The sequence below is a fragment of the Artibeus jamaicensis genome, unplaced genomic scaffold (assembly GCF_021234435.1).
Source record: "Artibeus jamaicensis isolate MK-2021 breed Jamaican fruit bat unplaced genomic scaffold, CSHL_Jam_final contig_3126, whole genome shotgun sequence".
NCBI classification, from domain to species: Eukaryota; Metazoa; Chordata; class Mammalia; order Chiroptera; family Phyllostomidae; genus Artibeus; species Artibeus jamaicensis.
This window is the reverse complement of record NW_026521723.1, coordinates 16,762,478-16,790,089: the sequence shown is the minus strand read 5'-3', so window position 1 is coordinate 16,790,089 and position 27,612 is coordinate 16,762,478. Positions and strand designations below refer to the sequence as shown.

The window sequence follows — 27,612 nt, the reverse complement described above, 5'->3', positions numbered from 1 at the left end:
ACAATGCAGCGTGGTGGTCACTAGAGGGTAGGGGGTGTGGGCTGTGCGGGCATGGAGGGAGCCTAATTCACGGTGATGGTTTGACTTCAGGTGGTGAAGTATACAGATCTGGTATAACAGAACTGTACACTTGAGGTCTACATGATCCTATTAACCAATGTCACCCCAATAATTTTATAAAATTTTAAAAATTAAGTAAAATTTGTTCCAGCTAAAATTTTAAGGCTTTGAAGCCACAGGGCTGGGATTCCAGGCCAGAGGTCTTCCAGAGCCAACTGTTTTATCCACCACACTCTCAGCTTCACAAACCTTGTTCCTGCAAACAGTATTTTCGAAGTAGGAACTATGAGGTCTAACATTGAAACAAAACACTGAGTTTTTTTTCCCTTTGATAGTTAATTCAGCCATCCCACCATCCCCCCTCATTTAGTAAAAGTCACAATCCACGGGACAGCTTCCTTCTGAAGCAGCAAACTCCTAGAGTGTAGAAACTGGATTATCAGATTTATGCTAAGTAACTCATAATACAGCATAGACACTTTGCCAGCAATACTGACAGAGCAAACCGGCTGTTTCTGTAATAACGCTTACCTACTTCCTTTTTGTGAAATTCACATTATTTCGAATGACAAAAATCATCTTTTATTTTTATGAAAACCAAACACTACTACACATTTAGGCCCATACTATTACTAGGACCCAAGGGCACCAGGATTTCACAGACCATTTGCCTTACCTGGTTCTTTTCTCTCCTCCTCCTCCTGATTCCCAGAGGACCCTTTTAAAGGGCTACGAGCATACACACATAACCTGTAGAGTTCCAAATTTGTGGGTGCAACTTTGCCCTCAAAGTACCCCCCATCTGCCACAGATGAAAGTGAAACTACCAAGACATGATCTGCTTGGGAAGGAGAGGTGGCCAATTTCTCAGAGAAAGGCCAGGAGCCCCTTTCTCAACGGCTTTTATTGGGCTGTAATACACAGGAATACACGTGGCAAGGATCAAACAGGAGATAACATTTCAAAGAAATCTGAGGGTGTAGTCTGAGTCAGTGTCTGTCAGGTGAGGAGGTTGCAGGAACTTTGGGAGACATACTCATTCCCTGCCCAGGCCCTTATCATATGAATGAAAACACTCTTAGCGAAGCAGGCTTCACAGGACTTTTAGGAACTCTCTCTTATGCCCAATCACCCTGGATCCCGCTCTAGCCAGCAAGGGGCTGCACCCCGCTCCCCCCATCATGGGTTTTCAGGCTTAAGTGGATTAGAGCCAGGAAATGCTTCTCCCAGAGGACATGGGGACTCGGGCTATGTCAGAATAGCCAGGGGGCGAGGGTCCATCACTCCCTCTTTGTTGTAGCCCCCCCGAGTCCTTACATGATGGCCTCCCGAGTGATCATGTCTGGCTTAGGTTGCCCTCCCTCTGAGGGGTCTTACCCATCTCTGACTAACCGACCAAGCATTGGGGGGCAAGGGCATGAAGCAGAGACAAGCTTTGTCTCCTTAGTGGCTCGCATTCCAGAGGTTGCTCACTCAGCCTTAGCCATGGGGGGCAGTTACAACTCCTGAAACCAGGCAGAATGGTTCCCAACACACATTAATCTTTTGGGAAATTTTTAATTTCCTGTTATAAAATTTAGGAAAAAATATTGATCGATCAATATAGATATGCCAAATATATAGATTGATCAATATAAATGTATGTATATATTTAAATTTAAGGATGAGTAAAGTGAGAGTACATTGGCCTAATTCTTGGTTTAAAAAACAGGTAAGAGTTCTTGTATTTTGGAGCTCAAACCCTTGTCTGAGGTGTCACTGGTAAATATGTTTTCCCATACAGTTGGTTCTCTTTTCATTTTAATGCTGTTTTCTTTAGCCATGCAGAAGCTTTTTATTTTGATGAGGTCCCATTTGTTTAACCAACAAAACAAACAAACAAACAAGCAAAACATAACAGAGACATTGAACCAATCTCTGTTTGAGATTAAGAACAATCTGACAGTAACCAGAGGGGAGGTGGGAGAAGATAATGGGGGAGGGGGAGGGTTTTCAGGAACATCTATTAAGGACATATGGTGGGATCAGGGGAGGGAGGTGGGGATGACTGAGGTGGGGAGGGGAGTGGCAGGGGTAAATGCAAACAACTTTACTTGAACAACAATAAAATAATAATAATTTTTAAAAAAACAAGTAAGAACAAGCACTGTCACTACAGGTGCTAGTGCTTACAGCTGTCATCAGGGCAACCGAGGAGTAGCTGGATCACCTGCATTCAGTGGACATGGCAACATCAACTCTCCAGTGAGTTTCAAGTCCACAACAACTTCAGTCCTTGTCTTGTTTATCTGTTGATGAGGGGTTTCTAGGAAGATTTAGTAGTGCTTCGATTTTCTCAGCATCTTCTTTCGATCGATTTTTCTGTAGGCTACTTTCAATTTCTTCAGGGAGGAGCTCAGTAAACTGTAGTCTGGCTTTCCTATAACAAAAGAATGAAAAGGATGTATCAAGTCCTGCTATGCTTTAGTTGGTAGAGAGATTTTTTTTTTAAAGACAGCATTTGTCTATTCTCCCTTCAACTTATGAGCAAACACTGCTCCTTGCACTTCAAATACAGTGACTTTCTTCTCTCTCCTAACCTGTTCCACTCACAAACCAACTAGAATTCTCATATTACAAAAATGGATATTGCTACCGTGGCAGCAGAGTTGTCATAGGGGTGACAAGATGCAGGATCTGAAGCACCCTGATCTAAGGCGTAGGCCTTGCAACGTGGCTATCCTCTTGCCTTCAGTCGGGGGGGGACATGAGTACCCAGCCACTCTGTTAAACTGTTTGTTGCCATACCTTGTAGAAACTTCACAGAAGCTTTAACAATGGTAACCTTGGTACAGAAATATCAGATGGAATGCTATAGATGTTTATATATGAGAAATTAAAATCTAATTTCCAAATAACAGATCAGTTCCTTTTCTAAATGAAGTGTTATTGCCTTCCTTTCTTTAAGTGATTATCAAGGTCACCTATGGCTTTCAACTCTTCACAACCAGATTTGAGTTCCTTTTCCATATCTCTATAGCCAGTTTTCTACATTTAGTGCTTACTGAACAATTTTTTAGATTCTAATTATGTTTTATTTCTCTACACTAAAGCAGGTAAAAGTTTCTTACCATTTAGTAAATTAATGCTTCTCAGAAATATCATTTATATATGTGTATGTGTGTGTGTATGTATATATATATATATATATATAGAGAGAGAGAGAGAGAGAGAGAGAGAGAGAGAGTCAGTCTCCAGAAAAAGTCAAAAGTCTAGGCCTTGTTAATATAACGAGAATGGTTTGTGAGACATTGATGTAAACTTCCAGCCAAGGAGAGTGGCCTGGAATACACATGTGTAAACAATGACGACTTCACTGTACTAGTCAGTTGGGGCAGTAGACGCCATTGAGTGAGCGTATGTACTGCGTGGCTCTCACATTCAAAATGACTTGAGTAGAGCAACACAACTGCATCAAATTTTGTGTTAAGCTTAAGCATCCCTCAGCGTAAACTATTTGGATGATTCAGGAGGCTACAGCTAGGGGCAACTAGAGATTGGCAGCTCCATCACAACAACCTGCCCACTCATGCATCACGTCTTGTGCAGAGTTTGTTGGCAAAATATCAAATCACCCAGGTAAATCAGCCCTCTGTAGCCCAGATTTGGTTTTTCCCAAAACTAAAATCACCTTTGAAAGGGAAAAGATTTCAGGCCACCAATAAGATGCAGAAAAATAAGACATGGCAGCTGATGGTACATGACTAGGAGGACTGTATGGGATCCCAAGGTACCTACTTTGAAGGGGACTGAGGTGTCACTGTCCTATGTACAATGTTTCTTATATATTCTTCATTAAATGTCTCTTTTTCATATTACATGGCTAGATACCTTCTAAACAAACCATATACATATGTATATATACTTTTCCATTCCATACTTTGATACTATTTCCTTCTGCCAAAGTATTCTTTCACTACGATAATTGTTTTTGTTTTTACCCATTTTCCATCACTAAATAACAATCAACTTCTCTAGTTTGCTTTTTCTGGTTTCCATTTTTTATCGAAAAAAAAATCATTATTTGTTCATATTTTTCCAAATGCTAATTCTTCCATACTTTTTATATCAGATTCAAATAGCCAATATAGTTTCTTTACCTTTCCAACTCCTTTCAAAAGGTTTTCTTTTAAGAAAAGAAGTCTCTTATGATACCTAAGAACTAGAAAGAAGGTAATGCTTTCATGTCTTAAATTCTAATATTAAATTTTATGCTGGTTACAGAATTGTAAGTGCCTTTGTTCTAGAACCTACATAACTGTATATCTCATCCACCTTCTTAGTATGGAGAAGAGAAAGAAACAAATAAGCAATATATTGAACATTGTGGTGTGATTCTGCCCTTAGAATGCCTGAGAAACTTAGACCTTAAAGTTAAGAAATATGTCTAAGGTGACAGTAATGAATAGTCTAGCTAGGATTTAAAGGCTGTTTTCAAGGTTTCATTGGCCCCAACAATCAATGCTTTTTCTCCTATAGCACCTAAGTCCTTGGACAACAGATCTACAGATATCAAGAATTCCCATGTCTGTGTTTGTTTAGCACAAACCAAAGTTTCAAGTAAAAACCTGGATAAAAAAAGACTATCTATTCAACTCTCAATGCAGCAGCTGCAGCAAATGTCACCTTAGGTACCCAGGAAGCTGAACTGTAGGAGTCATTTGTACCAGGAGCACCAGATGGCAGCCTGTTACATTGATCTTACAAAGAATCAGAATGAAGTCTGCTGTCAGTCTGACTACTGGTCCACAGGAAATGACTACATGGAATGGGTGAAAGTTTTCACCCTCCTCAGTGGCAACCAGTCCATGTCTAGCCACTATATCTACTTCATTCCTCTGCATCCACAACAAGAAATAGAATCTTTTTTTCTTTTTATCCTCACCCAAGCACATTTTTTTTCACTGCTTTTAGAGAGAGAGGAAAGAAGAGAAAAAAATCGATGTGACAAACACCCATCGATTGGTCACCTCTAGTATGTACCTGGGGCACCTGGACCAGGGATTGACCTGCAACCTAGCTAAGTGCCCAGACCTGAAACTGAACCTTCAACCTTTGGGTTATAGTCAGTGCTCCAACCAGCTGAGCCACACCAGTCAGGGCAAGAAGCAGAATCTCTGAATATGGACACTGAACATGTTCTGCATTGTTCACAGATGTTTGTGTAAACCATGATACTACCTTTTACATAAAGCCAAGTAAAGCTTACTCACTGCTGTGTATTTAATTTAGGTAACTTCCTTAAGCAGCTGAAAACATGGAAAAGAAAAAATATGCAACCAAGTGAAATTTACATTTTAACTGTTCAAAAGAAATGTACCTAAGGAAAGACACTCATCAGATTTAAAATAAAATTGGTGTCCTTCATTTTTCCATTCTCCTGATAAAAAGGATTAAAAGACCTGCTAGGGTACAAGTTGAAAGACTCAGTAAAAATAAACTCTTCTTGAAAAGAATGGCAGTTGCGAATACTTGGGTTTGGAGAATAATAGTATTGTAATGCAGAATGAATACACTATACTTATAAAAACCCACTCATATTAATCTTAGTAAATATTAAACCCAGCTTGTTACTCTAACCTGATTTTTATCTCAAAGTTAAGAGTTTACATGTTAAGTTTCTTTTTGAAGTAAATTTTACTAGAATCAACAGGTGGTTCCTGTATAAGTCTAAGAAACAGTCTGACCTCAGAGTCCTGCCACTCAAGGGTGCTGACCATTAAGTTCAAAATGAGGACCAGCAAAACCACTATCTGCATGTCCACAACTCCTCTTTGTTCTGCTTTCCCTCTCCTTCCTCCTTGCAAAAACCCCTGCCTACACTAAGATGTTAAAGTTGTAACCATGATTTAGCATCTTCCACTAATAATCAAAGTAATCAACCCCACCCTCCAGTCTTCATTGTAGTTGAGAGATATACTGGTGCCAATCATAAACCACATTTATGGTTTATGTTCCTCAGGGAAAGGGAGGAATGCTAATGCAAACAGAGAAGCTATGTGACTCCCCTTTCAGTACTCCCACCTCTACTCCCAAAAGAAACAGCAGGTCTGTACTCCCCCGAGGAATTTTCCCCTTCCTAAAATCCTACCAACTCTCTTAAGACTCACTGGCATGACCAGAGATGTTAAGATGGGTTTTTGAGGACAGAAATCCACCCGTCTTCTCAAGATGCTGGCGCTTGAATAAATCACTTTCCTCCTCACCAACACCTGTCTCATGAGTTCGGTTCTGTTGCAACAGGCAGCCGAGTTTGGGTTCAGTTATAGTACCCAAGGCCTGCTGCTAGGAAAGTCAGATACCCCAGGCTTAGCATGTTCCTTACCACTCTTCCAATTTCAGCTCACGGAGAGTTTTCTGATCCTTCTGTTTTCTTTCCTGAATTGTCTCACCGTAATACTTTTGAAGTGCCATCATCAGGCTTCCTATAGGAGTGCTGAGGAAGAAGCAGAGGGGAAGCTTAGAAAAAACACACCACTAGACGAGATGAGATGTGAGCATCTCTGTTAAAACGTGAGCAACACCAGCAGAGCCATTTGTTCACTGACAGGTACAGGAACACTTGACAATTAAAGTGTACTTGTTGAATAAAGAAAAAAAATCAAGGCAATTTCCATCCTGGTCTGAACAACAAACACTCACTGCAACTTCCTTAAGTAAGTGATATAAAAAACATGTCTATAATTTGGTATTTTTTAATCAAAAATCGACCAGGAAAATATATGTTTATAAAAAGTTCTAGTAAGTAGCTTTATATTGAAGGGTTCTCAAAAACAAAATGAATACCAGGAATGGTACCAGATCCCTACTTTTGGTTGAGGGAAGAATGCTACTGGCTTTTAGGGTTGGAGCCACCAATATATCCTAAACTCCAAAAGGTCAGCACAAAGGTCTCACCCACAAGGCCAAGAATTACCCATTAAAAAATTGATTTATATTACATTTATTATAATAAGAAAGAGGGTTTGTTCTTGTGTTCTCAGAGAAAAAAAGTTTTTTGGCTCTGATATAACTTAAATTTCCTCTGGCTACAACTTAAGTAAGCTTGTTTAAAAAATTATTGTTGCTAAGGGGAAATGTCCATAGACAGATGAATAATGAAAATATTAGTACAATGAAATGTTATTCAGCCTTAAAAAAGAGATCCTGTCACATGCAATATGGATAAACCTCAGGGACATTATGTTAAGAAAAATAAGCCAACTACAAAGGACACATATGATTCCACTCACATGAAGTATCTAAAGTGGTCAAAACCACTGAAACAGAAAATAGAAAGGTAGCTGCCAAGGGCTGAGGGAAAGGGAGAAGGAATACTACTGTTTAATGGGTACTGAGTTTTAGGTTTGCTGGATGAAAAAGTTCTGGAAATCTGTTGCACAACAATGTAAATATACTTAACACCTTGGAATTGTATGATTAAAAATGGTTAAGATGGTAGCTTTAATTTTTATTCCATAGTGAACAAAGTTTATTATTGTTGCTAACTTCAACAATTTTCCCTTCAAATCAACCTATTATTTTAATACAAAATGTCAGCAATAAATTAAGACATGCTAAAATTTTTTAAATTAGTTAAAAAAGGAGGGATCACAATATTTGAGATCAAATTTTATTACAAGGCAACTATAATCGAAACACTCTGGTATTAGCATAAAAACAGACACATAGATCAATGGAACAGAATAGAGAGCCCAGAAATATACCCATGTTTTTATGGTCAGTTAATATTTAACAAAGGGGGCAGAATCACAAAATGTAGTAAAAATAGCCGATCAACAAAATGTTCGGAGAGTTGGACAGCTACATGCAAAAAAATGAAATGAGACCACCAACTTACACCATACACCAAAATAAACTCAAGATGGATAAAAGAACTTAAATATAAGTCATGATACCATAAAGGTCCTAGAAGAAAACAGGGAGAAAAATTTCAGATATCCTACATAGCAATATCTTCACCGATATATCTCCTAGGGCAAGGGACACAAAGGAAAAAACAAATGAGGCTTCATCCAAATAAAAAGCTTCTGCACAGCTAAAGAAAGCATCAGCAAAATTAAAATGAAACCAACTGTATGTCAGAACATATATGCCAATGTACATTGGACAAGGGTTTGATCTCCAAAATACTTAAAGAACTCATATGACTCAACGCCAGGAAGACATATAATCCAATTAAAAAAATAAGCAATCATGCCTGGCTGGTGTAGCTCAGTAGATTGAGCACAGGCTGCAAAGCAAGGGATTGCTGGTTCGATTCCCAGTCAGGGCACATGCCAGGGCATGGGCCAGGTCTCCAGTGGGGGGCGTTCAAGAGGCAACCACACATTCATGTTTCTCTCCCTCTCTTTAGCAGGGCAGGGGGAAAAAAAGGCAAATGACCTGAACAGACACTGCTCCAAGAAGGACATACAGAAGGCCCAGAGACATATGAAAGAATGCTCAACATCATTAGTCATCACAGAGATGCAGATTAAAACCACAATGATACCACTTCATACCTGTCAGAAGGGCCATCATAAACAAATCAACAAACAAGTGCTGGTGAGGATTGGAGAAAAGGGACCCCTAGTGCACTGTTGGTGGGAATGTAGATTGGTACAGCCACTGTGGAAAAACCAGTATGGAATTGGTACAGCCAGTATAGAATTTTCTCAAAAAACTAAAGAGGGAACTGCCTTTTGATCCAGTGATCCCACTGCCGGGATTATACCCCAAGAATCCTTAAACACCAATTCAAAAGAACCTATGCACCCCAATGTTCTCGCAGCACAATTTACAATAGCCAAGTGCTGGAAACAGCCTAAGCGCCCACCAGGAAATGAGCGGATCAAAAAACTGTGGTATAAGTCCAGGCCAAGATGGAGGTACAGGTAGATATGCTTCTCCTCCTAATTCAGCAAAAATAAGGAAAAAAAAATTAAAAACAAAATCAGTCAGAACGGCCAGAAAATCCAATGGCATAGAAGTCTAATAACAAAGGAGTTAAAGAAGAAACATTCATCCAGACTAGTAAGAGGGATAAAGACAGGAAGCCGGGGTGGACAGGACGTGCAGCAAGGCGGCAGCTGGCAGACAGGCGGTACCACAATTTTGTGCGGGAGGAACAACTTGGGAGTGAGACAGACCATGCAACCCAGGGATTCTAGCATGGGCAAGATAAGGCCTCAGCACCTCTGGCTATAAAAACCTGTGGGGATTATGGCAGCAGAAGAAACTGCCAGTCTCTTGAAAGTGAGATGAGAGCCGAGTAACTGGCATTATTCCCTCCCTGACCCCTCCCCCACATACAGTGCCACAATGCAGTGATGTGGGTTGCCCTGGCCTAGCAAATACTTAAGGCTCTGCCCCTTACAATGTAACAGGTGCACTGAGACAAAGGAATATGGCCCAAGTAAAAGAACAAATCAAAACTCCAGAAAAAGAACTAAGCAACGAGGAGATAGCCAACCTATCAAATGCAAAGTTCTAAACACTAGTAATAAGAATGCTCACAGAACTGATTGAGCTTGGTCACAAAATGAGGAAAAAGTAAAGGCTATACAAAGTGAAATAAAGCAAAATATACAGGAAACCAGACTCAAATCAACAACTTGGAACAAAAGGAAGAAATAAACATTCGACTAGAACAGAATGAAGAAACAAGAATTTGAAAGAAATGAGGAGAGGCTTAGAAACTTCTTGGACAACTTTAAACATCCCAACATCTTAATCATAGGGGTGCCAGAAGGAGAAGAGGAAGACCAAGAAATGGAAAACTGATTTGAAAACATAATGAAGGAGAACTCCTTAATATGGCAAAGGAAACAGACTTCCAGGAAGCTCAGAGTCCTAAAGAGGTTGGACCCAAAGAGGAACATGCCAAGACACATCATAATTAAATTACCCAAGATTAAAGATAAGGAGAAAATCTTAAAAGCAGCAAGAGAAAAGAAAACAGTTACCTACAAAGGAGTGCCCATAAGACTATCAGCTGATTTCTCAAAAGAAACTTTGCAGGCAAGAAGGGGCTAGAAAGTATTCAAATTGATGAAAAGCAAGGACCTGCAACCAAGGTTACTCTATCCAGCAAAGCTATCATTTAAAATAGAAGGGCAGATAAAGTGCTTCCCAGATAAGGTCAAGTCAAAGGAGTTCATCATCACCAAGCCCTTATGTGAAATGTTAAAGGGACTTATCTAAGAAAAAGAAGATCAAAACTATGAACAGTAAAATGACAACAAACTCACAACTATCAACAGCTGAACCTAAAAAAAAACCCCAAACAAAAACAAACTAATCAAAAACTAGAACAGGAAAAGAATCACAGAAATGGAGATCATATGGAGGTGATCAGCAAGGAGGGGGAGAATAGGGGAAAAGGTACAGGGAATAAGAGCATAATTGGTAAGTGCAAAATACACATGGGAGGTTAACAATAGTATAGGCAATGGAGAAGCCAAAGAATTTATATGTATGACCCATGGACATAAACTAATGGGGGAAATGCTGAAGGGAGCTAGGGTAGCAGGTAGGGGGGAGAGAGAGGAGAAAGAAGGAATGGGACAACTGTAATAGCATAATCAATAAAATATACTTTTAAAAAAACTGGTACATTTACACAATGGAATATTATGCAGCAGAAAGAAAGAAGGAGCTCCTACCCTTTCGCAGCAGCATGGATGGAAGTGGACAGCATTATGCTGAGTGAAATAAGCCAGGTAGTGAAAAATAAATACCAGATAAGCTCACCTATATTAGGAATCTAATGAACAACACAAACAAATGAGAAAAATAGAAACAGAGACATAGAAATGAGGAACAAAATGACAGTGACAAGGGGGAGAATGGGGAAAGAACAGGAATGGTCTAGTTAAGGAACATGTATAAAAGACCCATGGTAATAGACAACAGGGTGGGGATTGACTGAGCAAGCGAGCTGGTGGGGGAGAGGTGGGGATGAGCAGGGCAGGGGAGAGCGATGGGGCAAAAATTGGGACAACTGCAGTTGAAGAATAAAAAATAAAATAAAAAAAATAAAGCTGAACTCAAAACTTAAATAAAAGGATCCATAAATCTACAGTGTTACCTTCTGAAGAGAGGATGGGAAAAGGGGGTGGGTAGATGGAGCGAAAGGGAAAACTCAGGTGAATGCCAATGAGAACAGAAGAAATGATAGAATAGCGAGTCAATGTTTTGCCTTTGTAATAACTGATTATATCATGTGTCATCAATGGATCATTAAAAAATCACTAGAAGATAGATGGAAAGCAGGCTACTCACAGACTTTTACCCTACAGATTACTAATTAATCATATTGGGAATAAGATACAACTGCAGCAGAGAAATCTGTGTGCAGGATTCAAAAATGTGCCCCCAAATTTTCCTGCCATTATATCTCAACTCTGAGTATGATGAGATATTACACCCATGATTATACTATGATACATGACAAATTGATTTTATATATGTAATTAAGGTTACTAATCAACTGAATTTGAGTCAATCAAAAAGGAGATTGGCCACTATGTTCCAACCAGCAACCAGCATGTTGAATTCTTTCTTTTTTTTAACAGACTATTTTTTAAATATTTTATTTATTTATCTTTAGAGGGGAAGGGAAGGAGAAAGGGAGAGAAATATCAATGTATGGTTGCCTCTCGTGTGTCTCCTGCTGGGAACTGGCCTGCAACCCAGGCATGTGCTCACCTGAGTTTTCCCTTTTGCTCCATCTACCCACTCCCTTCTCCCATCCTCTTCAGAAGGTAACACTGTAGATTTATGGATCCTTTTATTTAAGTTTTGAGTTCAGCTTTATGTTTTAAACTTTATTTTTATATCTGCCCAAACCCTTTCAAAGCAGGGTTTTCTCTGGCTAGTGTTAGAGTGAAAGTCAGAGAAATTTGATGCATGTAAAGAATTCAGCCCTGGCTGGTGTAGCTCAGTGGATTGAGCGCGGGCCCACAAACCAGAAGATTAAAGTTCGATTCCCAGTCAGGGCACATTCCTGGATTGCAGGCAAGTTCCCAGCAGGGGACACACGAGAGGCAACCATACATTGATATTTCTCTCCCTTTCTCCTTCCCTTCCCCTCTAAAGATAAATAAATAAAATATTTTAAAAATAGTCTGTTAAAAAAAAAAGAATTCAACATGCTGGTTGCTGGTGGGAACACAGGGGGATATTGTGAGGTGGATTGTGAATGCCCCTAGAAACAGAGTGATGCCTGGCTGACATCCAGCCAGGAAACAGGGACAAGGATTTTGTCAACAACTTGAGTGGTTTAGAAACAGATTGTTCCCCAGAGCTTCCGATAAGAGTCTTGCTGGCCAACACTGATTTTTGGCCTTGTGAAAGCTTGAGCAGAAAACCCATTCAAGACAACCCAGACTTCTGACCTACAGAACTAGGATATAATAAAGGGAACTGTTCTAGATGAAAGGAATCTAAAGAGAGACAATTACTAAATAAAACATACAACTGGGTCCTGGGCTTTAAACATTTTTTTGTACTCACATTATTGTAATAAATAAAGAATTTTGAATACAGACCCTACTTAAGACTGTTTTATTGAAATCAATGCTAAATTATTAATTGTGATAACTGTACTGTGATATCACTGGACAATGATCTTATCTTGGGAGATGCATACTCATGTAATTCAGGGTACAGAGTTATGAAGTCTCAAATGGTTTAACCAAAAAGAAAAAGAAATATACATATATCCTACATATATATACAGACATAGAAAATACATATGGCAAAATGTTAACAATTGGTGATTCTAACTGAATGGTAAATGGGTGCTGGATATATTCTTTCATTCAATGTATTTTTCTGTAAGTTCAGAGTTTTTCAGAGTAAAAGTTAGAAAATTGTTTTTCAATTTATTAAACCAAACAAAACCAAAACTTTTCAAAAATAGAAATGTGCTGAACTTGCTTATTCCTTTCTCTTGCTCCTTGTACCTTTGGTCAAACTACAAATAGTTTCAATTGTTACTAATATTTAAAGAGTTTTTAACACTGTGAAAACTGGAAGTAAATGAACAATTGAGGTAGAATTAGAATTGGACAAAGTTACTACCAATATGTTACTAGAGATCTTTTATAAGCTCTAAGTATTAAATTTGTTCTTTAGAAATGAATGAGATATTAAACAAGCAGAGCATTAATGAAAGTTGTATTAATTTAGAATCAAAACATGTTAACACTTACCCTAGCAAGGCTCCAATTATGCCACCAGCTACCAGGCCGGGCAGGCCTAAATTTATTCTAAAAAGACTTCCTGTGACAGCTATTTAAAAACAAACACAGAAAAACAGCAATATTAAGTCACCTTTAAGCACTAGAATTCCACTTTTAAGTTTTTCTTCTATAAAAAGGGCATAAATACCTAAGAAAGCTTTCTGAATCCAACCTTAATAATATACGATCACAACCAAGATTTCCTGGGTCTAAAATGCCAATAGAGCTAGCTTCTCTTCTATTCTGCTGGTTCAAAGGAAGAAATGTTCCTTTTACCAAACTAATCCCTCGATCTCTTTTTATTCTACTTCATTTTTACCCTTAAAAATCTGTAATTTCTTCACTTCCACCTCTTCCATTGTTTTCTTCTTCAAGGAAAGCTTTCCCCAAATAAACAACAAAAACATCTGCAGCTTACACCTTCACTCAGCCTTGGTTGGTCTCAGTCTTAGAGGAAAATCAACTTTTCACTATTCTATATTCCATTAGCTGTAGATTTTTCAATGATGATCTTTATCAGTTTAAAGAAGTTCCCCTTTATTCCTAATTGAGAGTTTTTATCATGAATGTTCAGTTTTTGTCAAATGCTTTTTCTTTTACACTAAACCTGAATTCCTTAAATTCTAGTCGGTCATGGTATATAATCCTGTCTGTTCCTAGATTTTGTTCACTATTTTAAGAGAATTTTTGTGTATATATTCTTGAGAAATAGTCATCTATAGTTTCCTTTGCTATCCTCATCTGGCTTTTGTATCAGTGTAATACTAGTCTAACAGAATAGAGTGAGTTATGAAGTGCTCCCTCATCCTCTGTTTTCTGCAAGAGTTTGCAAAGAAACTTTTCAAATAGCTAGGGAAGCCATTGGTCTTGGGATTTTTTTGTGAAAAAAATTTTAAATTAATTATTTATTAATTTGTTATATGGCTGTTCAGATTTTTATATTCCTTCTTGAGTAAATTTGGTAATTTGTGTCTTTTCCTCTTGGTTGGTCTTCCTAAAGAATTGCCTGGTTATTTTGTCAATCTTTTCAAAAAACCAACATTCAATTTAATTAATTTTCTCTATTGTTTTCCTTTCAACTTCATTGAATTTTGCTCTATTTCTATGTCAGTCTACTTACTTTATGTTTATTTTGCTTTTTAAATCTTAGTTTTTAAAGGTAAATGACAGATTATTCATCTGAGGTCTTTTTTCTTTTACAATATAGCTATTTATAGCTATAAATTTCCCTCAGTACTAATTTGGCTACATCTCATAAAATTTTTATATAATGTATTTCCATTTTCACTCAACTCAAAATATCTCTAATTTACTTTGTGATTCCTTTTTGGTTTATGGGTTACTTATAAATATGTGGTTTAACTGCCAAATATTTGTGGATTTCCCAAGTTTTTGTTGTTGAATTCCACTGACATCAGAGAACATAATTTGTATAATTTCAATCCTTTAAAATTTACCGAGACTCGTTTTGTGGTCTTATATATGGTTTAACCTGGAGACTGTCCCATGTGCACTTGAAAAGAACGTCTTTTCTGCTGTTGAGTGGACTGTTCTAGGATGTTGGGTCACACAGGCTGAGAGTGTTGTTCAAACCCTCTGTATCTTTGTTGGTTCCCCCTCTGTTCTATCCATTATTCAATGCAGGTACTAACGTCTTCCACTTCTTTTACTGAGGTGTCTGCTGTCATTTCAACTCGAAGTGCTTCATGTATTTTGGAGCTCTGTTGTTAAATGTATACATGTTTATAAATGTTTTATCTTCTTGGATTGGCCCTTTTGACATTATAAAATGCCCTTCCATTGCTAGTATTCTGTCTTAAAGTATATTTTGTCTGATATTAGTATAGTCACTTCAGCTCTTTTTCATAGTATATTGTTTTCCATCTTTCTACTTTCAACTTGTTTCTTTGAGCCTAAATCATGTCTCTTGTAGAATGCAAATTAGTTGGATTTTTTAAAATACAGTTGGACAATCTCTGGTTATTGATGAAAGTATGTAATCCACTTATATTTAATGTTATTACTGATATGGTTAGATTTAGGTCTACCATTTGCTATTTGTTTTCAATATATCTCATTTATTTCTCACCTTGTTACTATTTTTAAGTTACTTTCTTATTACTTGCTTTACAATGCATCTCAATTTATCACAATTACTTCAGATCAAAAAATAACTTAATTCCAGAAAACTGTTCTAATATAGCTCTATTACTCTCCCATCTTTGTGGTATACACGTACATACATACACACACACACACACACACAGCTCTGGCTGGTGTGGCTCTGTGGATTTAGTGCCAGCTTGTGAACCCAAGGGTTGCCAGTTTGATTCCCAGTCAGGGCACACGCCTGGGTTGCAGGCCAGTTCCACAGTTGGGAGGCATGTGGGAGGCAAGTGACCAATGTATCTCTCATACATCGATGTTCCTCTCCCTCTTTCTCCCTTCCTTCCCCTCTCTTTAAAAATAAAATCTTTTTTTAAAAAACCCTTGTTAAAAAATACTGATATATATGTATATATCTTTAAAAACAACAAGACAATGTTATCATCATTTTACACAACCATATGTATTTTTTTCAGTTAAGGGGAAAAAGAGAATATATTTACAAAGTCTTTTATAACCTATGTGATTACCATTTATAATACTTTTCATTCCTTTCTGTTCAGTCATTACTATTTCCATGTTCCAATAAATCTCCATTCTTTCCTCTTTTGTTCTATTAATGTCATATATATCTTTAAATGTCATATGATTAATTTTATCATTTCATGTACCTGATTTTATATTAAAGAAAAGTAATGTTTATGCTGCCTTTAATAACTACTTAAATACGCATTTATCAATGCTTTTAATTCTTCATGTAGATCCCAGTTATTATCTGGTATCACTTCCTTATACCCTGAATAACTTCCTCTAGTATTTATGTGAGAGGTGCTCTATCAACAAATTCTTTGTTTATCTGACGATGTCTTCATTTTTGCCTTCAGTATTGTAGGACTGTTTGCTAGATGTAGAATTCTTACAGACATCTGTAAGATACAGACATCTCATTCTTTTCAGCACTTTGTCATTCTACTGCCTCTGGCTTCATCATTCTCACATGGTGTCAGCTGTTAATCTTAATGGGTGTTCCTTATATGAGTTGGGGTTTTTTTTTTCCTTGCTACTTTCAAGATTTTTCCTTTTGCTGTCCAACAGTTTAACTATAGTGTGTCTAGATGTGAATATCTTCATGTTTATTCTTCTTGGAGCTGGTTGAGCTTCTTGGATACACAGATCAATGTTTTTATCAAAATTGGGAAGTTTGTGGTCATAATTTAATACTGTTTCTGCCTCTTTCTTTTTCTTCCATCTGGTATTTCCATCACATATACGTTAGCATTTTTTTTTTGTTTGTTTTCATATAGATTTCTTAGGCTCTGTTATTTTCTCTTCATTTTTTAAAATGCTGCCCTTTACAAAAGGCAATCAGTTCACTGATTCTCTTACGCTATCTCAAATCTGCTGAGCTCTTCTCCAGCAAAATTTTAATTTCCATTATATTTATCAACTCCAGAATTTTCACTTTAATAATTCCTCTTTATTGATAGTCTGTTTGATGAATCATTGCCATCATACTTTAATTCTTTAAAAATGGCTTGAAGTCTTTTGTGTGCTATGTCAAATAGATAGTTCCTCTCAGATACATTCCCAATGATTCCATTTTAATCCCATTTCTGCATGTCTTGTGACTTTGTTTTTGTTGATAAGTGGATATTTTAGGTAATAAATTATAGCAACTCTGGATTTGGAATATCTCCCTACCCATGGGCATGGCTGTGGTTCTTTGTTTACAGAATGACTTGCATGGACCAATTCTATGGAGTCTTTTTTTTTTCTACAGAGTACAGCCACTGATACGTCTGCTCAGGTTTTATTTTTATGTCTGGCTTCCTAAGAATCACACCAGCTTAGCAGTCAGCCAATGATTTGTCAGAAGTTATGCACAAACATCTTAAGCCAGTAAGACTTTCATCTTTTTTCAGTGGATCTGTCTGTGGCCTGAAGAATGTGTTTAAAGTTCAGGCAATTTATAAATCTTTTCTGGCTTTTACTTTCTGTGTTCACAAGGCCTCACAATTAACCAAAAATACGTAGCTCACGCTCACCAGTGTCTTCTGAGTATGCGTGGGATACTTATACATGTGTAGAACTCTCCAGAGTTCTGGGGATTAGTAGTATCTTTTTTTTTTTTTCAGATTTTATTAATTTATTCTTAGAGGGGAGATGGGAGGGAGAAAGAGAGGGAAACACCAATGTGTGGTTGCTTCTTCCGTGCCCCCTACTGGGGACCTGGCCCACAACCTAGGATGTGCCCTGACTGGGAATCAAACAAATGACCCTCTGGTTCACAAGCCCGTGTGCTCCATCCACTGAGCTACACCAGCCGGGGCAGCAGAATCTTATTATAACTCTGGTTAGCTATCTTGTCCCTGTTAAAATTCTGCCTCATCTGCCAGTCTGTTGCCCCAAAGAGCATCGAAACCTCAAATTAGCTATGTGATATTGTCCTTCCATGTTTCCAACTGTTTTCGGCAACATCTGAAGTCATGGAATTTTCTGTACTCTATTTCAAATAAGGTCAGCTACCTCGAGCAGCAGAACATTTGTCTTCTCAGCCTGCCCTGCTCTTGTAGAATTTCATTGTGGGGTTGGGCATTAGAAGGTGGGAGCAAACTTAGGCTGAAACACTACTGACTCCCAGTGTTTTTTAGAAATTCTTGAATAATTGCTTCTCAATTTGTTGTGTGCCCTCAATTTCCAACATCTTTAAATGTTTGTTTTTATTAATTTTGTCCAGTTTTATTGTTGCTTTTTGGGGAGATTTGCCAAGCTTCTCACTCAAACATTCTAAATGTCAAATATACTTTCATAAATGTCCAGATTAATGCCAAATAATAATGGTGATGGAAGTCATCCTTGACCTGATTCTGACTTCAAAGATATAACTTTAGTATTATACCATCAAGTTCAATGTTGGTTTGAAATAAAAATATGTATCATATTGAGTATATTTTTCCATTCTTATTTTACTAATATTTACAGTCAATCAAGGGACACTTGCTTTACTCCACAATATGTCAAAAAACTGTTATATAAAAGGAACATACTTTCTGTGAATTCAAGTAAGTCATCTAGTAGAGAAATGAAACAAATAAATGACTATAATACAGTGCTTTGATAAAACTATTTCTAGAGAATTGTGGGAACACAGGAGAAAGACACCTAAACAACCCTTAAGATAGGAAAACTGCAGCTGGGGAGGACTCTCTCGAGAAGCTGAAGCTGACAGACAAGGTAAACTCTGAAAGAAACATTAAGCAGCAGATGAAGAAAATTAGTTGTGGGAGTGCGAAGGTGGTTTCAAGAAGAGGGACCAATACACATAAAGCAAGAATATGCTGGGTTTGGGAAATCCAGGTGGATTTATAACCCTGGAACACAAGTGGTACATGGGGCCAGATCAATAATCAACACTGCTGTGATGGAAAACCATGGAAGAAAGTCAAGCAGGAAAGTATTATAATCATATTCTTATTTCAAAACAAAGACAACAGAAGGGGTGGAAGGAACCAAGAACAGAAATGGGGAAACCTGATAATAGCAGTAGGAATAAAGAGAAGATGAGAGAGGTCCATACATACTTAAAGAATATAAATATTCTTTAAGAACAGGACTAGGAGTTTGGCAAAAGGGAAATAAAGGAAAGAATCACATAATTACTTGGTTTCCAGTTTTGGAGTTTAACAGGGTAGGCAACAAAGAACAGAACAGTAGGACCAAGTACGAAAGCTGGGTGGAGAGAGACATGAATTTGGTTTGAATGAAAACATTTGAGCTTATAGAACATGTAGTAATGTTCACAACTCCAAAAAGGGCAAGTTCTAGCTGCTCCAATGATATTCATGTCTATTTCTAATCTCATATTTAAATTTTTTTCATTAGAATATTAAGTTCAAATTATGTACATGTGTTTGTACATGTACACATATACATAGAAAAAGAGAGAATGCACCCAAAATAGAGCACAAGTGATAGAGCTAATGGGCTAAAGTGTTAATAGCTGCATCTCTGTATTAAAAGGTACTGATCATGGTGTTCTTTGTATCACTTTTATTTTTGCAACTTTCTATACCTTTGAAATTATCTCCAAATAAAAAGTAAAAAAATAAAGTTATGCGCAGTATATGTGTTTTTATATGTAAAAGAATGTACATAAGTTAGTGTTTGAGTATATTAACTTCATCTACATTTCTGAAAATAACACTTTAATACAGTAAGCCCTCCCTATCCATGTAGTCCACAGCTGTAGAGTCGACCAACTGCAGATTTAAAATATTTGGGAAAATAATCCCAGGAAATTTCCAAAAGCAAAACTTGACTTTGCCACACCCCAAGCACTATGCTGAATCCACGTGAAGGAAGGGATGTGCAGTCGTACCCTGCTGCAGCCTATACGCAAACACTCTGCCATTTTATATAACGGACTTGAGCATTTGGGATTTGTGGTATCCATGGGAGGTGGTGGGACTTGAAGGGTGTGATGCTTGGAACCAGTCCCCCCATGGATACCGAGGGATGGCTGTACTTTCTTTTTTTAATGTTCATTTTAATTATCTACCAGAGGTAGAGAACTTTACAATAAAATCCAAAGTCTTATCATGAAAAACCTGGCCCCTTTCTACTTTACCTAACCAATTTTATCTTAAACCACTCTTATCTTGACTCACTATGTTCCAGTCATGTTATTTTTGAAAACCTTTCTTGCCTAGGAGCCTTCCCCTTTGATGTTCCCTCTGCTTAGGCTTCTCTTCTTCGCAAGGCCTGCTCCTTCCCATTCGGCAGGCATCAAATGTCAAAGCTTAAATGTCACCTTCTCAAACAGGTCTTCTGTGATCACCCTGTCCGCAGCAGATCCCACTGCCCTGCCAATTTGGTATATTCTATCATAACAAACTGTTTTTCCTATCCACATTAGACTGTAACACTCCCTGAAAGCAAAGACCTTTTTTCTGTTTTGTTCACCATGCATACCAAGGACTAAGCATAATAGTCTCCATACATTTGGCAGGAATGTTGAATAAGCCAACCAAAGAATTTACTAGCTATGACTTATACATCCTTACATATTTCTCAAATCATATTTGAGATTGAAAAACATAAGGAAAAACAAAAATGTCTTACCTCCTGCAATGACAAAATGGCTAAGGGCATCTTTATCTCGGTACACATTTAAACCAGTGTTCACCATGCTGTGAAGAAGGAAGAGGAAACCATAAAATTTAAAATATGTCCCATTTACCTTCTTGACCACAACCTTCACTGAAGAGATCTGTATTAGTTTAGAAGAGCCTATTATGTCAATCCCTGGTCCCACTCTATGTCCTTAAATGTCTTTCACATTATTAATATGCCTGTGGGTTCCTAGGTGGACCTACTCTTGCTGAAGAATGAACAAAAGAACAATCAAATTTCTGGAATAAATATTAATTTAAAAGTAGAAACATCAAGAACTTTGCAGAATTTCTCTTACTTAAAAACTCTGTATCTATTTTGATACTGGTTGGTAGACCTCCATTCATGAATGCCAACACTACGACTGGCCCAGTCTTTTACATAGATAGGCAACAGTTCTTAAGAAAAAGGTATTATGAAGCACTTTCGTGTGGGTGTTCAGTTTTCATAATCCCATTTGCTCAAAAGATGTGCTCATAAAAATACCAAGATGCTCTTTCACAATTCAGAGAGAACTTACTTGAATATAGTCACGAACACTGTTGTTCTCCAACTCCAGCGCCAGCCATACCGGATGAAGCCTCTCGTGGCAGCACGATGCGCTGATTGCTAAAGTTAATAAAAAGGCTGTGAGGTTCCAAGATACCTTGATAGTTTACTTACTCTAAAACTGTGGTGGAGGGACGTCAGTTATGGGTTAGGCAGGGAGACCTAAACAGATAGAAACCACAGAAAATCTCTAGAAATATCATTAAGTACTGAAGCTTAAGCAAAAGTCCCATGTGCATCCTATTCTATCAAGAGATAGAAAAGAAACTAAGAATTGCCAGTGTCAACCAAGTAATCCATTAATTAAATATCACTGGGATGGCAAATACCATGCCAGCTATAAAATCAGTATTCGACGTGATGCTTTTTCCCCCACCAAGAAACCTTGGGGAAAAGAAAAACATAAAATGAAGAACTGAGTAAACAGAAAATTAAAAGGTAAGAATTAAAGTAATACAGTGTGTAAAAAAGGAGCAGAGGAAGAAAGAGAGTAATTATTTACTGACCACATTCTAGGTAAAAGGTGTGTTAACATTTTACCCCATTTAATCTTTACATTTTTTCAGGCGGGTGTTTTAGTTTTAACTAAAGCACTGACAGTAAGTTTCTAACCAAGATCACTTAGCCAATAAGAATAAAGTCAGAAATGGAAGGTAGATTGTGTCTCCACAGCCCATTGTCACTAGACCACCATAAAAGCACATCCAGTATAATATTGTGGGGATAAACTCTGGGTTTTTAAAGAATCTGAGAGAATCCCTAACTGGATTCTAAACTACTATATAGTATTGGGCAAGTGAAAACCACTCTGAAAGGTATCAGTAGGAACTCACAGCTTTTAATAAGTAGGTAGATACACAAATAGATAGAGATGTATATAGGAATATGCATATGAATATCAATCATGTGCATGCACACACACTTCCGAACTCTGTCTGCCTAGGGCCTAGATGCTCTGACACCCCAGTAGCAATGACCATACGTAGCACCAGATCTCGGTTTTTAAATACCATTTTCTACCAAAAGAAATGGGAGTTCCTTGGTGAAATGGTCCATTCTAGCTTGAAAAGAAAAGGACGAGCTAGGAATACCTTACTGTGCCAAAAAGTAAAGGTGTGCTCAAAAAAATGATGAGGAAGTATCAAAAGGATCTACCTTGAAGGGCTCCAAGTGTTCATAGCTAGGCCGATTTGAGCATCAAAATAAATTATGATAATAATGGATTTATAAACATACAGAATAAAATAAGAAACCACGAGTCCACACTAAACAAATTAAATAGATAAATAAACAGAGGGAAAGTAAAAGCTCTTTCTGATAGCAGAATACTAACGAATAAATGCAGACAGAGTGACAGAATTAGCAAATGGTCATTTGGAAAACACCACAGTGATAACTGTTTTCACATAAGAATCATTATTGAATGCTAAAACTACAAGGTAGACATTTGATGAAAAATAGGATATTTGCATAGTCTATTAAGTATCCATAACGTTAGGGCAGCAATTTTCAACTTTTTTATTTCATGACACATAAAAACTAAAACTAAAATTCTGTGGCACACCAAAAAATGCATTTTTGGCCAATCTGACCAAAAAAAAAAAAAAGGTATAGTTTTGATGTGTTTTCATACTGGACAGCTGTTGTTGTACTGGCTGTTGTCGTGTTTTTTATCTGACCTCAAAGGGAAAAGAGGACAGTGCTCCTGACTACGCAGTCAGGTCTTGTGCTTTAAAAATTGTTGCGGCATTATCAGTGCGCTGTGGCACACCTTGAAAATTGCTGACATGGGAAAAACAGTAATTTTATGGTGGACAAACCTTGCAGTGATTATCTTAAACAAGTGACTAAAGTAAACTTCGTAAGTATAGTGAAAAATAGGTACCATGGACTGCTGATATAATATACTGAGGACACATCAACTCTAGGTGTCATCAATCCTGCTAAAACACATAACCAGAATCTAATCACATTTTTAAAAAATCAAACAAATCCAAATTAAGGGAAATTCTACAAAATAAATGGCCCATAATCTTCAAAAATGTCAAGGTCAAGAAAGACAGGGGACTTTCCAGATTAAAGGGGACTAGAGAGACATGACAGGCAAATTCAGTACCTGATTCAGTATCAGAATCTGAACCAGAAAATGTTTTCATTTAGTTGCTTTTCAAATAGATTATATTAGTGGGACAACTAGCAAAATTTACATAAAATCTATAGATAATATATACTCTATCAGTGTAATTTCCTGATCTGTATAATTATGTAAAAAAATGTCCCTTTTTTTAAGAAACAATGCTGAGGTATTCATCACGTGTATAACTTATACAGACATGATGAAGTAGTTCACACAAAAAAATAACAGTAGGTCATACACAGAAAAAAATGATAAAGCAAATATAAAATGTTAACATTTGGATAATCTGGGTGAAACATTTGGATAATCTGGGTAAAAGATATGTATCAATTCTTTGTACTTTTGAAACTTTTAAGTGATAATTTTTAAATAAAAAGCAAAAGCTCTGAGCTGTAACCTTCTCACTAGTGCAACAGAACTGATGCACAAACCTAACAAATGAATTAACACTCTGTAACTCTAAAGCACAGGTGGCAAACACGAGGCCCATGGGTTGAATCCAGTCCTCCACCTTGTTTTATCCAGCCCAGCACCTTGTTTCTACCCAGTGGCAGTGCCAAGTTCTCCCTTAACTGTTAAAGGAGTAGTTACATTTACACAGTCCTAAATTACATTCTGCCCTTTGAAGGCAACCGGGAGACTGATATGGCCCTCAGTGAAAATGAGTTTGACACCCTTGCTCTAAACTGATAAATTTTAATTATTGTTTGTGTGAGCTAGTGTACTCCACAGTGGCTTTGTGAATAGGGTAAATATGCCACAGCTAGTCTTGATAATTTAGCAGATTAGAAATATTTTCCAGAAGGGAGAGCTATAGTAATCTCTTCCAAAAGTCAGTGGTCTGATAGGCCATGTATACATAGTTTAGCATTAGTACTCCCATTGTTAGTAAGGATAGACCATTTCTTTACTCTTGACATCCTAAACCCTCCCAACCTACCACTTAATTGAATGATTAAGTGTAAAGTGAATTGCTATCGGCATGCCCTTAAGTACTTTTAGAACACCAGTACCTACCACAGCATCAAACCGGTTATGATAGATTTCCGCTTGGCTCTGCTCAATGTAGCGTTGTTTAGCATGAATAAAGGCTGGTATTCCCCCATATGCCCAGCCAATGATGCCTGCTGAAACTGCTGCCCTATAAATATTCTCAAGTTCTTTTGATGCTCTCTGCTGTTCACTAAAACACCAAAAACACAACGTTTGGGATTAGTATATGTATACTGCTCTCCAAAAAAATAGAATGGAAGAATTACCCCAAATGCTAATACGATCACATTTTTCATTATGGGCTGAACCAATTAAACCCTCTGATGAATTAAATAATGCAATTACAAGTAACTCAATTTTCAGCCCAAATTAATCTATGCTGTTAGGAAATTAGGCTAATGGTTAGTTACTCTTGGGAAAACAAACAAGGAGAGGTTCAGGTATGCTGGTAACAGACTCTTGGTATTGGGTTTCTGAAAACCCATCTACATTTTTCTACATGCATATTACATCTCAATAAAAAGGGTTTTTTTTTTAAAGGCACTTTCATTTAATGACTCTACTATAGCCTCTGGAAATAGGAAGAAATTTAGTTGGGTGTCGAGATCACGATTTTCCTTTTTGAATTTTAAGCTAACTTTTGAAAATTACACACTTATGGAATTTTAGGGCAATGTATGCAAGAATGAAATCTTAGCTGTAAAAAAAAAAAGACCCTATCTTTTTAAATTGTGAAAGACCCTCTTTTAAAAGACCCTTTACATTTCAACTGTGATGTCGTGCTCAGGTGGGCACTGAATGAGAATACTCATGATGCAGCAGACAGCACAGACAACCTAAATAACAAAGAAAAACGTTTTAATAATTCAACTTATTACTCTCAACAGCATACTCTAGAATTACTGAGATGTCCTCCAGATAGCTATTCAAGATGTGCTCCAGAAATTGCTCTAATGAATAGATACATTTGTTAGGTACTGAGTTACTATAAATAACGATCCTACCAGGTAAGTAAACTATTAAATGTTAATTGTTTACATTACTAACTTGCTTCTTCAGTGACTATACAAGTGTTTGTCTAATGGCCAATAACCACATTTCTGATATCAGAATCAGAATCTTTGGTTTCTGGATCTATGACTGAAATCTAAATCTCTTAGAAAACTGTCATTCTTATAACATGTCAACAGGAAAAACTGTAATGTGAACTTTATACTTCATCCTTTATAGTGAATAAGATCAACATCATTTACATAAAAAATGGCTTATGGTAGAACTCAGAAAAGAAAAAAATGTAAAACAGCTTAAGATTTAACATGCAGAAGTACATACTTTGTACTTTTTCAGCTTCTGAAAAATTCCATGACATAGGTGATATTTCTTTACATTTTACCAATATGGAAATAGAGGCTCTAAGAAATTATACGGTTGGCTCAACCTGCTAATGAATAGTGGAAAACAAACAGGGCACAATTGTTGGAAGGGCCTAGACTCCAAGTAATAACAATGGAGTTGTGGTTCTGGTTCTGTCACCCACTGCTAAGTGACCTGCAGCCAGATCACAATCTCTGTGAATCTTGCTTTTCTCATTTATGATGAAAGGGAGCATGGAAGTTATATCAGATTGTCTTTCACATTTCTTTTAGCTCTAACATTCTCTGGTTTATAAAGCTTATCAAAATAACCCTCTCCCACTACATAATACATAGGGTCTTTCACAAGAATCTCAACTGAACACTGGAAGGACCAATGAGAAAGGCTAACTCATCTTTAGAATAAAGATGATGAAATCTGAATAAATATAATTCTGCCAACTCCCTTGCCCCAACTATATGCCCCTCAGCAACATAAAAAATCTTCCACGTTAATTTATCCACTTTATAACACAGTATAGTATGATAAAGAACTTGATAAAAGGGCGAACTTTTCACCAGTAATTGATAGATAAAATGAATCAGAGTGAATGAAATATCCTCAGTTTTTCATTAAAGTTAATTCGATTCAAAGGATCATCTTTTATTCTGAAATATCCTCATCTGTTACCCAGCTAATATCTCTTATAAAATGATGAGACAATAGGTGCTATTTTTATATATTCCTTATTTGGAAGAATAAGAATTTTACAGCCCTCTACTCATCTCTCCAACTTCCAGTTTTTTGGAGGGTAGGGAAGTTATTGGTCATTAAATAGAGAAGTTTGGGATCAAGTGAAATCCGAAAAGGAATACTGGAATGGGATCCTGCAGATGTCGGCTCCAGAGTCAATTCTGAGACTAATTAATTCAGTCCAATTCTTCTCATCTGTAAAATCAGAGTATTACACTAAGACTGTATTCCCTAAATATCCCTAAAAGCTCTCATTCACGAGTCTCACCCTTATTATCTAAAAGGTGTCCTGTCATCAACACAATTATCACAGGGAATGAGAGGATGCAAGCTAGGGGCACGAATATTAGAAGCCCAGATCCCATTTAAAAATAAACCAAAACACCCTGGGGTCCTTTGCTTCAGGGTGACCCAGGTTTCAGGGTAGTTTCTTCGCAGTCCCTCCCCAGAGGCCCCAGGCACTTTTACTCTTTAACAAACAGCTCTCGGAGACGGTCCCATCCGGACTCCAGAGAACGAGGTTCCGAGAGGTAGGAAGGAAGCTTCTGGTCCTCCACAAGGACTTCCGAGTCAGCGGGCACCGAATTGACAGCCACACCTTCCGCAGCAAAGACCCGGGGGAAAGGACCGAGCGCCCGGTAGAGGAAGCTCCGTGGCGCCGGAGGTCGCACCTCCATGGCCCTCTGGAACCTGCGGACAGACACAAGTTTGGGTTCTCGGGGCTCCAAGGCCTCTCGGAGACGCCGTGGGAGAACGGCAAGGATAACTACAAGAACGAGTGGGTGAATACCCGTGCACTAGGTACGAACTTATCCACGGCCACAGATCTTGACACTCCAACCCCGAGCACTGCGCTTCACATTGGAGGCTCTGGGACAAAGGAGACAGGAAGTCCCGCCTCACCAGAGCAAAGACAGAGGGAGGGGGGAGGGCCGACCGGAAAACACTTCCGGATGGAGGCGGAACGACCGCAGCGGTAGTGCAGCGTGTGAGCACCAGGTGGCCCGGCTCCCTGGGCTTCCCGGGACACGTTGGGTCTGCGGCAGGGTTCCGTGCAGCAGGTGTAGTCACAGGCTGAAGTAATTAAGGTATTTAAAACGCCAGAAATCCCACAGAAATGAGTAAGAGAGTGCAATATTCAATGTAAGTGGAATATGGACAGCTTTGTGTAAATACAAGACTAACTCACCCTATCACGACACGAGGAGCCTCCTGGGCTGG

General features: G+C 37.8%; 1 protein-coding gene across 2 annotated transcripts; it reads right to left on the bottom strand.

The window, feature by feature from the left end:
- Positions 1 to 894: 894 nt before the first annotated feature.
- TIMMDC1 (translocase of inner mitochondrial membrane domain containing 1) lies at positions 895 to 27,281 on the bottom strand. Of its 2 annotated transcripts, none has more exons than XM_037158819.2 (8): positions 27,182 to 27,281; positions 26,860 to 27,081; positions 24,310 to 24,475; positions 21,127 to 21,215; positions 20,556 to 20,623; positions 13,299 to 13,377; positions 6,425 to 6,535; positions 895 to 2,479 (listed from the first exon to the last, which is right to left on the bottom strand). In XM_037158819.2, the coding sequence occupies exons 2-8, from the start codon at positions 27,066 to 27,068 to the stop codon at positions 2,329 to 2,331; spliced, it is 873 nt and encodes a 290-aa protein (XP_037014714.2). In that variant the 5' UTR covers positions 27,069 to 27,081; positions 27,182 to 27,281; the 3' UTR covers positions 895 to 2,328. The 2 variants fall into 2 exon arrangements, with proteins under 2 accessions (XP_037014714.2, XP_037014713.2); XM_037158818.2 differs by lacking the exon at positions 27,182 to 27,281 and adding an exon at positions 25,048 to 25,121 and having other exon boundaries at positions 26,860 to 26,938.
- Between the last annotated feature and the right edge of the window lie 331 nt (positions 27,282 to 27,612).

Coding starts and splice junctions, on each gene's coding strand:
- TIMMDC1 (XM_037158819.2), bottom strand. CDS start 27,068: ATGGAGGTGCGACCTCCGGCGCCACGGAGCTTCCTCTACCGGGCGCTC. Junction 13,378..20,555: donor CCATTTTGTCATTGCAGGAG/GTAAGACATTTT, acceptor GTTTTTAAATAG/CTGTCACAGGAAGTCTTTTT. Junction 2,480..6,424: donor GAGCTGAAATTGGAAGAGTG/GTAAGGAACATG, acceptor CTTTTGTTATAG/GAAAGCCAGACTACAGTTTA.